This window comes from Papaver somniferum, chromosome 1, assembly GCF_003573695.1.
Source record: "Papaver somniferum cultivar HN1 chromosome 1, ASM357369v1, whole genome shotgun sequence".
Classification (NCBI taxonomy): Eukaryota; Viridiplantae; Streptophyta; class Magnoliopsida; order Ranunculales; family Papaveraceae; genus Papaver; species Papaver somniferum.
Window position 1 is genome coordinate 239,276,858 of NC_039358.1, and position 17,458 is coordinate 239,294,315.

A 17,458-nucleotide genomic window follows, 5' to 3' on the forward strand; every position below is an offset into this window, starting at 1 on the left:
TTTAAATTTTTGTCCATTTAAACAGTATCAAAATCTAAATGTCTTTTTCAATCCGGAATTGTTGATTTTGGTCTTTTTAAAAAATTTTGTGAAAAGAAAAACAGCTATATTGCATGTTTATGAAGCTTTCATATATATTACTAGGCCCATGTTTTCTAACATATTTTATAAAATAAACTCTTCGGTCGGACGTCCTATTATTCGCTGTTATACCTAACCCTCTGCCTCATGTCATAGTCATACGGAGTATTGTTTATTAAACGGATCACACAAAAGTATATAAATTCTTAAACAAGTTGTTAATAGCAACTTGATGACTTGTTTGGTGCCGTTAATTACTCCGTGATTGCTCATTAATCAATGAAGTTTTGATTGTGATGGGTTCGGATTGCTCAGCTATAAGACGAACCTAATCTTAATGCTAAAAGAGTGATATATACTCACTTCTTAAATCACCACCATTCACAACAAAGGAGATAATAGTCTCCTTTCATTTAAGCTGCTAGCATGGAGATTTTTCATTTCAATTTAACTCTATTTCTCCTTATTCTCATTCCTCTATATTTTCTCATCACATTCATAAGCAGAAATGATCAAAACAAACCCAACTTTCCACCTGGTCCTCCTAAACTTCCAATCATTGGTAATTTACATCAACTTGGGAAACCACTTTATCAAGGACTATCAAAACTATCAAAAATATATGGTCCAGTAATGCTTCTACAATTTGGCAGTGTACCAACCGTCGTAATCTCCTCTGCTAAAGCTGCTGAACAAGTAATGAAAACACTTGATGTTGAGTTTTGTAGTAGAGTTCAACTTGCTGGACGAAAACAGCTTTCTTATAATTACACAGATATGGCTTTTGCACCTTATGGAGATTATTGGAGAGAGGTTCGAAAAATATGCGTACTTGAGCTCTATAGTAGGAAAAGGGTGCAGTCTTTTAAGTTAGCCAGGGCAGAGGAAATCGATGTTTTGATTAATTCCATTTCATCTTCAAAATCTGCTCCAGTTAACGTTTTTGAAAAGCTAACAAGCTTTGGACATAACACAGTTTGCAGAGTTGCTTTCGGTAGCACAGCCGGTGAAAGTATGAATAGATTTGATAATGGAAGACTTACGAAACTTTTTCCCGAAATCGCCGTATTGACTAGTTTATCTGCATCCGATTTCTTTCCAAAGGTAAGTTGGTTTATTGATTGGATCACTGGAATCCATGGTAAAACAGAAAAATGCTTTCATGAGTTGGACAATTTTTTACAACAAATCATAGACGAGCATGATAACCCGGAGCGACTGAAACACGGGGATGAAGATATCATAGACGCTTTGCTCAAACTAAAGAAGGCTCAAACGAGTACAATTCGTCTCACTAACGACCATATTAAAGCAATTGTTCTGGTAATTTCTGTTTCCTTGATCTCCTCTCTAATTAATTAACGAAACAGTTTTTTGAATACTTATGACTTTCTGCTTCACAACTACCAGAATGTATATATGGGTGGGGTGGAGACAGCAGGTAGTGTAATGACTTGGGCAATGGCAGAACTGGCTAAAAATCCCAAAGCAATGAAGAAAGTTCAAGAAGAGATTAGAAGTTACGTGGGATCAAAAGGGAAGGTAGAAGAATCAGACCTTGATAATTTCCATTACTTAAAAATGGTAGTTAAAGAAACTCTAAGGTTGCATCCGTCATGTATATTGCTTACAAGAGAATGCCTAAAACACAACAAAATTGATGGTTACGACATCTACCCCAAGACAAGGATCCTGATAAACATATGGGCGTTGGGAAGAAATCTAGAGTATTGGGAAAATCCAGAAGAATTCTTGCCAGACAGGTTTCGGGACAGCCCGGTTGATTTTGTCGAAAACTTAAATTTTGAATACATACCTTTTGGGGGAGGTCGAAGGATTTGCCCAGGATTGAATATGGGAATCGTCTTAACAGAGCTCGTCCTTGCCAATGTATTGTACACTTTCGATTGGGAATTTCCAAAAGGATTAAAGAGGGAAGACCTAAACATGGAGTCATCTGGATGTATATATACACTTGAGCTTGTACCCATCAAGCATGTGGTTACGAAATCTGATTAAGAGAAGTTAATAAATCTGTATATGCATGATATTGTATGGGGTGATTGTGTGTTAAATATTATTGTTCCTCTCCATTAGGATTTAGGTAGCAGCACTCCAATTTTCATTTGGTGCATTGATCCAGTATAAAATCAATTCTGGCTAAAATACTTCATTGGTGAGATACTCATGCTTAAATTGATTGTAATTATATCTGGGAACAGCCCACATAAAGCCCCAAAACAAGACCAGTACTGAAGATCAAACTCCAATAAGCACAAGCACCCCGAATACCACCAGCCACCACCGCAATGCAATTCGTAGGGATACCCTTACCACTACCGCTGTCTCACTGAACAAAAATCATCTTTTTTTTTTTTTTTGTTTCTTGTCTGTGCGGTTTAATTTCCACGGGTTCATCTTGAATTCTATGAGTAACTAATCATAATCATATGGTTTAAAACCCATATGTTTCATGTAGAAAATACTAATAGGTCCTAAAAATAATATATTTGATTTCAGTTGACTCAGTCAACTGTCTATTTTGTCCTTTTAAAAAATATATATTGTTGTTTGGTCTTAATTATTATTTGATCTTAAGGTGGACAATATCTACGCAGGATGACATCATCAATGATGCCATAACTTTTTAATAGTGGCGGAAATACATTTTTTTTATCTTTTTTCTCTCTCTTTTAATAAAAATAAATAAATAAAAAATTAAAACTAAAATATCTTTTGAACCACATGTCCAAAAATGATAAATTTTACATATCCGGAAAGCCCTCGACGAGAGCTTTCCAACGAGTACCATTGTTGTTATGTTTCAGAGCTTTTAATTTTTACCTTATCGTTAACCTAAAAAATAACTATATACGAGTTCATTATACAAAATGAACTAATTTAATGAACTACCATAAGAGTTCATTCTACACAATGAACTGTCATGATTAAGTAACATACGAGTTCATTCTACAAAAATGAACTGGTATAATGAACTACTATTACGAGTTCATTCTACCATATGAAATACCATTAAGAGTTCATTCTACCATATGAACACCTATCACGAGTTCATTCTACAATATAGACTATCATTTACGAGTACATTTTATAATATGAACTACCAATTATCATTACGAGTTCATTTTACAATATGAACAACCATTATGAGTTCATTCGACAATAAGAACGTCTATCACGAGTTCATTCTACAATGTGAACTATAATAATGAATTACTATTGTGATTTCATTCTTAATAGTGATGTACTTTTATGAGTTCATCCTACAAAAAAAATTCCTAGCATATACGAGTTCATTCTACGAAATGAACTGCTAAAAGTAGAATGAACTACCTTGTAGTGTTCACTCTTGGATATGAACTGTTATTATACAGAAAAAATTAAAATTTCGAAACATAGCATAATGGGTACTTGTTGCGTAGATCTCGACGATACCTTTCCGAATATATAAAATTTATTAATTTTCGACTTATATTTTGAGTGATATTTCATTTAATTTTTTTTTATTTATTAATGTTAAGAAGACAAAGAAAATAAAAAGAAGGAAAACAAAAAACAAGAAGCACGTGAGGAAGAAGAAAATAAGAGAGAAACGGTATTTAAGATACTTTCATATTTTCTAATAAATAAGGACCAAACATAACTCCACTCTTCTTGGTGGACCAAATTAACTTCGGACCACATAAAATAAAACCAAACGATTATTTTTCCATGCTTCATTCCACACGACATTACACTTAGCCTGGAGTTGGAAATTTTGATGCCCAGAGAGATGCCCCTAAGAAACCGGTGGATAAATGGGAACCGACCAAATTATATGCACTGGGCCGGGTTTACACTGTAATTGGGCATCACTGCGCGATTGAATATATTGTTTTCGAGACAGAAATACTATTTATGCTTCGAAAGTTATTAGGGTTTTATGAAAGACGGGAGCTTCAACATCAGGCAAAATACATTCTTCTCTTTCGTTCAAAGATCCTTTCAGCTTCCAGTTGTGCAACAAAAGCTTATTATCATCATCATACTCAGCAGCAGGAATGATTATAGGTAATAATTGTAAAAAAAAATTTGAATGGGAATTGTAATCTTTTAGTAGTCGTTTCTATATTTTTACCAGTGAAATATTTGTGAGTATTCTAATCCATATCAAAACAATGGCTATCTCTAATATCACGGAAAGATTACACCACTACAAAAAAAAAAAGAAAAAAAAAGATCTTATCAAATCTTGGGTATTCTTAGTTTGGTCTACAATCCACTTGATTATCAAATTTTATGTATTTGTGGTTATATGTTTGAAATTTACTCTTCCTAAACAAGATCTTGGAGACTCTGTGGAGGAAATTTTGATACTCTCTAGTAATGTATTTTGTTCTGTTTGTCTTCTTTGAAATGGTTGTTTGAATTGGTTTAACTGTAAGAACCAGGATTTGGTATATACTTCAATATTGAGAAACAAGTGCTAAAAACGAAAAATGTTTCTGTTTAATCTGATTGACAGTGTCAATCAGATTAAACGAGAACGTTTTTCGTCATTGAATTATATTTGGATGACCAATATAATCGAAAGGGAAATCATAAGTGTGTTGGTCCGGTTCTTCATTGAATTATATTTGGATGACCAATATAAGATGACAAGGTAGAACCGATCTTAACATATGTTGAGAATCAAGGTACAACCGGTCATAGCCTATATTGTATGACAAGGTGTAACCGATCCTAACTAGATTTGGGAAACAAGGTGTAACCGGTCACAACCTACACTGGAAAGCATGGTGTAACCGATTACAACCTACTTTGGGAAGCAAGGTATAACCGGTCACAACGTACACTGGGAAGCATGGTATAACCGGTCACAACCTATATTGTGAGTCATGGTATAACCGGTCCCAAGAGAAAAACCGAGTTTTCAATATTCACATATCTCTTTATGTTGTGTGTGATGTTAGATTTAGGGTTTGCTAAGATAGAAAACTTCTAGATGTCGACATTATTTGAACATGTGCATAAATCTTATCAGTAATTGTTCAAAGATATTCCTTGATGCTCAAGGTGATGCCAAACTGAAATTGTGAAAAGCATTTAATTATGATTTATCAAATATAAATGTTTTAATAACCAGCAATTAAAGTATATAAATTTTGTAAGAGAGATTTCAGAAGATATTGTTTGACATTAACTGGAAATAGGAAAACCGTAATTAGGTACTTTTATGCATATGTCTTGAGAATATTTTCGGTTTTGGAATTTTCTTGTTATCCAAATAACCTTGGTCTATAAATATTTGAGTTTGCATTTTTTGCGAACTATTTTAAGATCCAGGCAAACTTCATTCGTGTTGTTTCTGGTGGAGCCGCCTATCCGGAGAGGAAAGTACCCTAATTAGGCGAAATCTCTTATGACAACTCGTTTAAAGACTTTTGTGGGATCAAGAAGGTCTACGAGTACCGTTGGTGGGAAACTAGATACTTACATTATGATTTTAGTTTTCGATTATTGATATGACTGACTAACGGTTGTTGAAACTTTGATTGCACCTAGTTTGATAATTCTTGAGAGCCTTCTCTTCTGACATAAGGGTCAATCAAACTAGATCAAAGTATCGACGGGATCTTTAGAAATATATTGTTAGATCTAAAGACATCTTGTCATAGTCCATTGTTAACAGACTCCGTTTTGTGTATGATTGATCAGAAGAGGATTCAAGTTTGTGTTGTGGAGGTTATTAAGAAGGAAATTGAAGATTTGAAGACGAAGAAGATTTCTTGTTAGTTTTCGTATCTTGTGGATTTTGTGCATACATCTTGATCGGATGGATCTAACTAGATCTTGTTTACATTTGGTAGATTTTTTATTATCTAGTTGATAAGATCGACATCACTTTATAGTTACTCTTTGAGTTTTATATTGTTTGAATGCAAATCCGGAAATTGATTATTTCGATAATTAAGTTTTGTATTGATCTAACCAGACAAAGGAGTTTATTAGATTAAACAGAAGATCCTTTGTCAACAACTCAAAACACATCTTTTTGCCAAGGATTGATTAGAGTGATTACCAAACAGTTACATTCCTTTGCTATTTGGAATATGGTCAAAACGAGTAAAGAAACTTGAGATAGTGATTTATATCTTGAGATTCACATGCGTGACCAAAAGGTCGAGAACGCAGGGATACTGAGGGTACTAATTAACTAAGGGTAGTTTACTTGGTCTCAACTATACGAAGTTGGCTCATATTCTTTGTATATAGCGGCTTAATTTTGAGAGTATTTAAAAATAGACTATGTCCCGGGGTTTTTCTGCATTTGCGGTTTCCTCGTTAACAAAATCTTTTGTGTGTTATTTACTTTACTTCCGCATACTATTGTTATTATAATAAGTAAATAATTTTATTGTGCGTTAATCTTAATCATTTGACTTTGATCTTATATTCAAACGGTTTTATTTCCATAGCTATTGTCAAGTGAATATCAAGTTGTCGTATTGTTTCGACTATTGTCCATAGACGGTCACACTTGGTATCAGACTTATAGGTTGATACTAAACGACTGTGGTGTATTTGGGTACCCTCGTCTTTTCAATATATGGCTTTTAAATCTGTGCACCATCTTCATCTTCTTCAAATGCTTTTGTATCTGCAAGATAAATTAAAAACATTTACACCTAATTTTACAATCAATTACAATGGGTTCCTGAAGTTTAAGTAATTCAAACAATAATCCCCACATCTCATTTTTAATCAAGAACCCTAAAGACCCGTATCTCAATTTTAATTAAGAATCCTAAATCCCCAGAACTTATTTTTGATTTGAATCCTAAAGCTTCAACTTACTCCATGAAATCAATCTGAGATCTATAGGTGAACTAGAAAAGTGGTTTTGATGAGAAACAGAGAGAATAGTTGGTTACATTGCACTATCCCGCTTGTGTTAATGACGCTAGAGGTGGTACATGATGATGAGTGGTGGTGTCGTGGTGGTGTGAGAGACTGAAACAGGAAAGAGAAAGCAGAAGAAGAGAGCAGGAAAAAGATGGGAAGAAGAAGAAGGGAGTTCTTCTTATATTTAAGGTTTCAATTAATGATGGACACGATTAAATCACAATTTTAATCAACGACGAATATTAATCGGTCCGATTCAGTCAATTTTATGGTTCAAACTGTGAACGGATTCGAAGATCCTAAAATTATGAATTCTCAAATTGTCACCAATGGTTGGATGATCGGCTCGGCTTACTTAGGCTCAAAAATAAACCGGTCCGGTCGACTCGGTTCTTGTGCAGCCCTAAATGGGTATGCATACAAAAGCCAATTCCGACCGCAGAATGGACGGAAACAAAGAAGAAAAACATATTACCGAAAGGGATTCGAACCGCTGACCTACTTCCATCACGTCGAATTCTCTTTTTTCACTCCCTAATAATAATTCTGCTCTCCTCTATCAACTTCGATTCTTTTCTCCCAAATCCCAAGAAAATCTTAACAAAAATGAGCAAAATCGAACTCGAATTTCCTCTGCTGGAGACTCTAATTCCTCCTAAATCTACTTCTGCTCGTAATCTCTCCATGATTCTAAGGTATTTTTATTTTTTTTGAAACCCTAGGCTAAAACCTTTAACTGTGCTATCAAATTTTGATTGTGAGGTTAATTTTTTTGGTTTTGGAAGGCAATCAGGAGCGTTTACCAAACGATTAATCTTCAATCTGGAGCTGTAAGTTAAAATTCCAATCTGAGTCATAGTTCATTGTAATTTCATACTTTATCTTTTCGAATTTCATTGATCTTTTTTGGGTAGTAGATTTAGTGTCCACAACGAGTTGTAAATTTTTCTTTGGTTATTTCAAGACAGCCTGAGTTAGTTTTGAGCATGATTCGTTCTTTCCAGATTGGTTTGATTTATGAATTTTCAGCTGATATGAATCAATTTGCTTCTCTGAATGTCAAATCATATTACAGCAATTTGCTTGAAGCTTGTTATGTTACATTTCTTATATAAATGCTTGAATCAATTAAATGACTAGTTAAAGTCCATTTGAGCTCATAGTCTGATTGATCTAGCTGAGTCACACCTAAGTTTGGAATGTCAAGTTAAGCTTACATATAAATGTATTTTAATTCAGTTTAGCTTAAGCATAATATAACCACCGGACGCTTGATTATGGCCCTCTCTATAACAACTTGTTCAGTTTTTCTATTAACTTTGGACAAGGAATATATTTATATTAAGATTGCTTAGTCTGTTAAATTTTGTTTGTTCTTTCTCAAACTATTCTCTTGCTGTCTAATTTGTCTTATGTTCTGGTGAAGTCGTTTGATTTACATATAAAAAATATAAGAATCTATAATTATTTTCGTAATCAAGGGCCACTTTTTTTGAATTTTAGTAGAGAAAATTGTGATGATGACAAAATCGTGACATGGGATTGTTTAGCCACAGACAATGAATCATATATTTTATAGAACACTTGAATCAGTTAAATGAGTGGTTAAGTCCATTTGAGCTCATAGTCTGACTGATCTAGCCGTAGACGAGTCACACGTAAGTTTGGAATGTCAAGCTATGTATTTTTAGGCTCACTTTAACTTAAGCCTAATCTGACCACCAGACGCCTGATTATGGCCCTCTCTACAACAACTTGTTCAGTTTGTCGTTTAACTTAAGACAAGGAATATCATTATTTTAAGATTGCTTAGTCTGCTAAATTTGTTTTGTCGTTCTCAAACTGTATTCTTGCTGTATATTCTGTCTTATGTTCTGGTGAAGTCAAGGGAAGAATCAGTAATTAATTTCGTAATTAGAAACACTTGTTTTAAAACTATTGGAGAAAATTATGATGATGACAAAATCGTAATGACATTGTATGGCCATAGACAATAAATCATATATTTTATTGAACACTTGATCAACCGCTAATGAAATCCTCAGAGAAAAAGCTTAATTGGTGAAAGCCATACTCCGATACACTGAACTTAGTTACACACAGAAATATGGATAACTGTATACAGAGTGAGACACCTTTTGCTAAAGCTGGGTTTTTGAGTAAATTGTCATTCTGGTGGTTGAATCCATTGTTGAAGAAGGGTAGAAAAAAGGTCCTTGGGGATGATGATATGCCCATGTTAAGAAAGATAGATAGAGCTAAACCATGTTACTTATTATTCATGGAACAACTGAAGAAACAAAAGCAAGCTAAACCATCTATTTTATGGTCAATTATTTTGTGTCATTGGAAAGAAATTCTAATATCGGGGTTCTTTGCTTTTCTCAAAGTTATCTCTCTTTCATCTGGTCCGTTGTTTGTTAGTGCTTTTATTTATCTTGCAGAAGGTAAAGAAGCCTTTAAGCACGAGGGATTTGTTCTAGTTATATTACTATTCTTGACAAAATTTATTGAGTCGCTGGCGATGAGGCAGTGGCGCTTTCGATGTAGATTGATAGGATTTCAAGTCAGATCTTTGCTCTCAGCAGCTATTTATAGAAAGCAACTTAGGCTTTCTAATGCTGCTAAAGCAAAGCGTTCAGCTGGTGAAATAATCAACTATGTCACAGTAGATTGTTATAGAGTAGGGGAATTTCTTATGTGGCTGCATCATATATGGGCATCATGCTTTCAAGTATGCCTCGGATTTCTAATTCTTTTTCATGCAGTTGGGCTTGCGTCCCTTGCAGCTGTTGGTGTAATCGTACTCTCTGTGCTATGCAATACTCCCTTGGCGATGCTGCAGCATAAATTTCATAGTAAGCTCGTATTGGCACAAGATGAAAGGCTGAAGGCCGTATCAGAGTCTACGGTGAACATGAAGGTTTTGAAGCTTTATGCTTGGGAGATGAATTTCAAATCTGTCATAGAAAGATTACGGAAACAGGAGATCAAGTTGTTGAAAGATGTACAGCTGCTAAGAGGATGCAATTTATGTCTTTCTTATATTTCGCCCATATTAGCTTCTTCTGTGACCCTTGTGGCTTGTTACTTTACTGGAATTCCTCTGAATGCTAGAAATGTTTTCACATTTTTAGCAACTCTAGGCATTGTACATGAACCTGTTGGCCTGTGTCCCGAAATTATTGAAATGGTCATTCACGCAAAAGTTGCATTTAGACGGATTATCCAGTTTCTAGAAGCAGGGGAGATAGAGTGCGAAAATATCCGTCAGATGGATTTTGCAGAGCAACACGAGCACGCCATTATAATCGGTTCGGGTAATCTATCATGGGAAGAGAATCCTTCGCTCGCCACCTTAAGGAGCATAAACCTAGAAGTTAAAGTTGGTGAGAAAGTGGCTATATGTGGAGAGGTTGGTGCAGGAAAATCAACCTTTTAGCAGCGCTACTTGGAGAACTTCCAGAAGTGGAGGGGACGGTGAGTTCTTACTCCCTATATCAATCGTTTTGGCTTTGTCACAAATTTAGTTCCTGGCATATAGATTTCTCTACTAATTATCTACATGGAGGAATCGTTTCTATTTTTTGTTTGTTTTCCTTCGCAAGCCTCATGTATATATGGAAGCTTCCGATAATATAATTATATTTGTATCTGGATTCAGAAGCATAGTTTTAATCTGGTAGACAGATACCTTACAGGTTATTCTTTGTAAGCTCAGAGTGTGACACATTTTCTTTTATAGGTTCAAGTTTATGGAAAGATAGCCTACGTTTCTCAGGTGGCATGGATCCAGTCTGGAAGTATACAGGATAATATTTTGTTTGGATGCAGCATGGATGAGCAAATATATCAAGAAACAATAGAGATGTGTTCACTGGTACAAGACCTTAAGATGCTACCATTTGGGGATCTCACTGAAATAGGAGAAAGAGGAATCAACTTGAGTGGTGGCCAGAAACAGCGTATTCAACTTGCTCGTGCACTCTATCAGGATGCTGATATATATTTCCTAGATGATCCATTTAGTGCAGTTGATGCCCATACTGCCATAAGCATATTTAATGTGATCTCACAATTCTCTTGTATTTGCAATTATTATGTCCTTGTTTATCTCCTGCCACTGAGCACTAACTCTGGCCTTTTCAGGACTACGTAATTGGAGCTTTATCAGGAAAGACTGTTCTGCTTGTTACTCACCAAGTGGATTTCCTTCCTGCATTTGATTCTATTTTGGTTAGTTTACAATACATCTCTTAAGCCGCAATTGCTTCTTAAATTTTTATGTTTACCTGCAGCGAAACAAATCAATAGATTGTAGCTGCATTGCATGTTCAGACATTGACCTGCTAATATGTTACCAAAATGGTTCTCCACTTGTATAGGAACCTAAAAGGGGAATGTTCTGAAAGTCTTTTAGATACTGAGGAAAAAGATGCAAGTTCCTCTTTAACTTACATATAGAGAGCAAAAGTTCTTTTGGCGGTCACATCTGGATAGAATTGAACTTCGTTGTAAGATTGTTCCCTCAGCTCACTTTTGATAGAGATTGGTGACTGACTTCTTTGGGGAGTAACCTTTATATCCTAGATTAAGAGGAGCAACTTCTCTATGAGTTGTCTTGTGACTGAACTTCTTTTAATTTCTTAAAACTGGTTCTCCATTAACCACATCACTGTTTCATCTGTTGAGAAATAAGGTGTTGATATCCGTGACCTATTTGTTTCATCTATTGAGTAGTAAGGTGTTGATATCTGTCACCTGTAATCGACAACGTTATATCATTATACATGTTGAACAGTAATAAGTTTTTTTTTTCAAGCTGATGTCAAATGGGGAAATCCAACAAGCAGCTCCATATCATATGTTGCTATCTTCAAGTCGAGTATTTTGTGACCTTGTTAATGCACACAAAGATACAGCTAGTACCGAAAGACATGTTAATGTGACTTCTCCGGATAATAGGGAAACCTCTTGCGAAGAGACTGGGAAAAGTTATTGTATAAATCAGGTAAAAGAATCAGTTGAGCATCAACTGGTTAGACAAGAAGAGAGAGAAACTGGAGATATTGGGTTGAAGCCATATTTTAAATATTTGAATCAGAAGAGATCCTTCTTTTACTTCTCCGTGGCTGTTCTATGCCAAACCATCTTTTTTGGATGTCTGATACTACAAAACTATTGGTTGGCTGCTAACGTTCAGAACCTTCGAATCAGCAAATTGCGACTGATCCTGGTGTATACTTTGATTGGATGTAGCTCCATGTTCTTTGTTGTCTTGAGGGCTCTATCTGCAGTTGCCTTGGGTTTAAAGTCTTCAATGTCGATATTTGATCAGTTACTGAACTCTCTATTTCATGCACCACTAGCTTTTTATGAGTCCACACCATTGGGAAGGATACTAAGCCGGGTAAGAATCTCTTAAGTCAGATATTAAAAATAATAGTAATTTATGGGGAACATTATTTTTCTTTCAACCTACTTGAGGCTAATTCTTCTAGGTTCCTATACAGGTCTCTTCTGATTTGAATGTCGTAGACGTTGATCTCCCTGGCAGCATTGTAATGTCTTTGATAAGTTTAATCAATACCTTTTCGTATCTTGTAGTGCTGTCTGTTATTACTTGGCAAGTTTTGCTAATCTGCATACCGACAGTGTATTTGGCGATTTTCTTACAGGTAAAACTCCTAGAATTTTCTTCTCGAATATTGGTCATAAGTCATAACTCATAACTTATAAATTTTAAACATTGTTTACATTCTCTTTCAGTCTTCCATACATGGCACACACTTTAAGCTTAGCAGCACCTACCATTTCGTAGCATGAACCCAAAACTTGTCACTCTAATGACATACATACTTAATGGATATAATTGTTCATTAATCGATATTCTGATACCATCTAGACATGAACAAACTCAGACCAGGGTCATTTGTATTACTTGCTTGTAATGATTTGACTTACTTTGCCGGAAACATAGTATTTTTGTATCCCAGATCCTCATAATTAAAAAAATAATTGCAAAAGAAAACAAACACTTCTGTATTTGATCTGTGGATAGAAGATACAAAGATTCTGCATCTTTTGTAGACAAGTAACTTTGATTTTTTAGTCTCATAATTTAGTAGTTGCTTTTATTGTAATTGGATGTTTCTTATAGACAAGTAACTTTTTGATGATGTCCTGTAACCCAATAGAGGTACTTCTCTGCTTCTATAAAAGAGATCGTGCGGATTAATGGGACAACCAAGTCTATTCTGGCAAGCCATCTGGGGGAATCCATAACAGGATCTATGACAATTAGAGCTTATGAGATGGAACACCGATTCTTTGCTGATAATCTTTCTTTCATTGACAAAAATGTTAGTACTTCTTTTCATATTTATTCTGCAAGCGAGTGGTTGAACCAGCGATTGGAAATACTTTGTATCACTATCCTCTGCTCCACAGCTCTCCTGCTGGTTTTGCTTCCAACAAAAACATTTGGTCCTGGTAGGTGTATGGTTTCTTCTATGCTCTCTGTTCTTACATTTATCTCCGCAACACATTCATATTAATTTTACTAGTAAGAGGCATTTAAAATTACATAAGCAACTAAGTCCTATGAAATCAATCTTTCATGTGGCAGGATTTGTTGGAATGGTACTGGCTTATGGTCTTTCCTTGAACCACTTACTTTTTTCAACGGTTCAACTCAACTGCACACTAGAGAATGATATCATTTCTGTAGAAAGGCTAAACCAGTACATGCGCATTCCTGGTGAAGCCCCAAAAGTCATATATGGAAATCGACCTGTGCCTGGTTGGCCTGCTGTTGGTAGAGTGGAGATACATGATTTGGAGGTATAAGAATGTGATACTTGTGTATAATTTGCAAAGTAAAGTCTAATAAAGATGTATACTAAAAAAGTTAATGTCAAGCAGATCAGGTACAGGACCAATACTCCAATTGTTTTAAAAGGGATTAGTTGCATATTTGGAGGAGGGCACAAGATTGGTATTGTTGGTAGAACCGGCAGTGGGAAGTCAACTCTGATAGGTGCTTTATTTCGACTTGTAGAGCCAGTAGGGGGGAAAATAGTCATTGATGGTGTTGACATTTCCACAATAGGGCTTTATGATCTACGGTCACGTTTGGGGATCATACCTCAAGATCCTACACTCTTTATCGGGACTGTTAGATACAATCTAGATCCCCTCTCTCAACATACGGACCAGGAAATCTGGGAGGTAATTCTAGTTGCTGGTTATAGGTTGTGTTATGTTGTCTATTAAGGAAGAATTACCATGTATAAACCATGTAAGTAATATGATCTTCGCATTCATGAATGAAGGTTCTTGGTAAATGTCAACTTCGAGATTCTGTACAAGACAAACAAGGCGGGTTGGATAGTTTAGGTGAACATTCCTTTCTCCCTGTCCTTCTTCTTGTTTAATTTTAAAATTGAAATTTTTATAATGCTTCCTGCTTTTGCAGTTCAACAGGATGGTGTAAACTGGAGCATGGGACAGCGGCAATTATTTTGTTTAGGCCGAGCTCTGTTAAGAAGAAGTCAGATATTGGTCCTTGATGAAGCTACTGCTTCCATCGACAACGCTACAGACTTCATTCTTCAGAAAACCATACGGTCAGAATTCGCGAGTTGTACAGTTATAACAGTAGCCCATCGAATACCAACTGTGATGGACAGTACAATGATTCTTGCCATTAGTGATGGTAAGCTTTTAATATACTTGTGACAGTGAAATCTTGGTTCTTGGAGAGTTCCTCGCAGAAATCACGAGATTTTGTGGTTCTGTAGGAAAGATAATAGAATACGATGAACCAATGAAGTTGATGAAGGAAGAAGGATCTTTATTTGCACAGCTCGTAAAGGAATACTGGTCTCACATCCACTCTACATAATCATTCTGGTAAGAACTTAAACCAGCCCCGATATATTTTCCTTACTATTGAACTTATTGTATTATCAATTTAATAAGATCGAGCTTATCATTATGGTAAACCTATAGATGGTGCCTGGAATTAATATCCCCTTTCCCAAAATACCTGACATGATTATTAACTTTAAGCAAGGAAATGACAAAGAAGAAAGACCCCCTACATGAGGTTCTTAAATTAACAACCAATTAACAGGTAATAAGATCCTTAACTAAATGAGGGAAAATTACACTCTGGAAGAGACACAATAATCACTACACAATCACTAAAAATGCATTTATTAGACTAGGAAATGCCATTATAAACTTCTTGTAAATGCCTGTCGATTTTATCTCTTTCTAAACTAATGTGCTGAAAGTTTGACTCTTTAGTGCCCAAGTTACAAGTTCAATAGTAGCTGGTTCAGCATTCTGCCAAAGTAGCTTTGTGTTACGCAGTGTCCTATTGTGTCCTACAATAATCTAAGATGAGTATCACACAAGACACAGTTGGCTATTAACTAGGTTCTTGTAATTGTAGACATGCTTTTAGGTTTCTCAGATGGAAACTGAAATATGAACATGACATTAATTGGACTTTAATACTAACCCGATGTGTTTAAGACTTACTATCCTGTTGTTCGATGTTTGCATCATATAGAGTTTCTAGGATGGTAGCTGTTAAAATTGTTGCTGTAACATAGCCTGGTTGTTTTTCAATAATCATACTCGGTAATCTGATGGACTTCTCCACGTGGATAACATGGCTTGGACCCATAATAATTTTTACCCATCATTAACATTTTTCTATATAAATTTGATTGTCAGAAGATTTAGAATTTTCTCAATTTTTTAAGTAAAATCTATTATTTGAGCATTATATTAATGATCGATTTTTGTGCGCTGTAGTGCTATTGACAATCAGCTTGACTTGGGCCTTCATTTCTGTTTTGGCTTGTTTATTTTGTATTTTCTTTCCTCCCATTGTGTATATACTGTTTGTATCCACTGTCATCACCAGATTCACCACCACCAAACATATGTATATCTTTTGTTTACATTTCCATTCCAAATACCATCGTCGTCATCATCATCATCACCATCACCAGCATAAATCGCCTGGAATTTCCGGAATCAGAAAAGAACTCGGTCGAGTTAATGGAAGAGAGATGGGTTGAAGAGAAAGACAATAAAGGCCAGCACACGTGGAAGCAATATATTTAAAGAGACAATGAGAATGCACCAAGTGGTACCATTATTAGCACCACATCGTACTCCTGAAGATGTAAAAAAATCAATGTTTTTGATATTCAATCCAAAACAAATGCGTATGTTAACCTATGGGTCGTCCTGAAAGAGAGAAACATTAAGCAACTACATAGTCTACATCTTTTACCATTTGTCTGTTTTGGATGTAAGAGTGGCAAAATACTTTACGAACACTTATACATGTCACAAATGTACTACTATCAGAAGAAAAAAATACAAATTTTGGAGGCGGCCGCCTAGACTGCCTTGTCTATAAGATGACCCTGTATCCATGATAGTAGAATAACTACCCTTTGTGGCTGAGAAAAGGCAGGTTTAGCTTTTGTTCTTTTTAAATTACTTTATTACCCTCATCTGTTTAAGATATTCTTTGTCTGCACATTTTTGTCCGTCTATCCCAAAAGGGTGGTATAGAAATCTAAGAAGACCATGCCGATTTGTATTTGAAAAATTATCATAAAATCTTGAAGAACTAGAATCAGTTAAGTTTTATTTCCTTCCAAACCGGTTGTAACACTTCAAAAATAAAACCTATTGTAATAGGCTAGGTTTATATTTTAACCCTAGCTGATTGTAACTACCAGGTTGACTACAGTTGACCTGGCCAATTCTTTTTGACTGGGTTTACTACCCCCTATATGTTTGACTTAATCTTCGGCATAAGTTCCCCATCTAGCCACAGCTACTAATTAATTCCTGACCTGTCAATGTACCCAAAATTAGACCTATAACAACATCTCTTCTTTATTTTCTAACACATTTGAAAATATCCAACAGGTAGTAACAATGAACATCTCTAGATACTATTATCCTCGTCTGTAATAACCTTAGGAACATCATGAAAGATATACCCACACCAAAACTAAGACTAAGACGACATTAAAACTTGTTCCTAAAATGAGTAACCAAAATCGAAGCAATTCTTTGCCGATCAAGAAACCAAACTACTATTCTCAATCTCATCCTCCAACTCAGAAATAATCTAAAAAATATCTTGAGCTTGACTTATTGTCATGTTGGCATGATTTTTTTTTTTAATCAGCATCACCAGTTTTGACTCATTTAAATCTTGATATTGACTTAATAATTTTAAACTAATAAATGGCTCTCTATGTACTCAAATGACCACATCTCAAACTAATTATAAGATTTTAATGTTCTTAATTGAGATGGATGATGTACACATACGTTTTGATGCTTTGTTTTGTACGGGGATCACATAAAATATTTAGCGGTTTTGACTTGAATCATTTCTTATATGAATTATCTTTCTAAGTTGATG

General features: G+C 35.2%; 1 protein-coding gene and 1 pseudogene across 1 annotated transcript; both read left to right on the forward strand.

Moving 5' to 3' along the window:
- The first annotated feature begins 422 nt into the window (after nucleotides 1-422).
- On the forward strand, nucleotides 423-2,177 carry LOC113339193 (cytochrome P450 71B36-like). Its single transcript, XM_026584513.1, has 2 exons — nucleotides 423-1,404; nucleotides 1,492-2,177. The coding sequence occupies exons 1-2, from the start codon at nucleotides 508-510 to the stop codon at nucleotides 2,098-2,100; spliced, it is 1,506 nt and encodes a 501-aa protein (XP_026440298.1). The 5' UTR covers nucleotides 423-507; the 3' UTR covers nucleotides 2,101-2,177.
- A 6,305-nt stretch (nucleotides 2,178-8,482) lies between these two features.
- On the forward strand, nucleotides 8,483-16,432 carry LOC113321158 (annotated as a pseudogene).
- The last annotated feature ends 1,026 nt before the right edge of the window (nucleotides 16,433-17,458 follow it).

Excerpts from the sequence above, each read along its gene's own strand:
- LOC113339193 (XM_026584513.1), top strand. The coding sequence starts at position 508 with ATGGAGATTTTTCATTTCAATTTAACTCTATTTCTCCTTATTCTCATT. Across the intron at positions 1,405-1,491 it reads ATATTAAAGCAATTGTTCTG|AATGTATATATGGGTGGGGT; the intron begins GTAATTTCTGTT and ends CACAACTACCAG.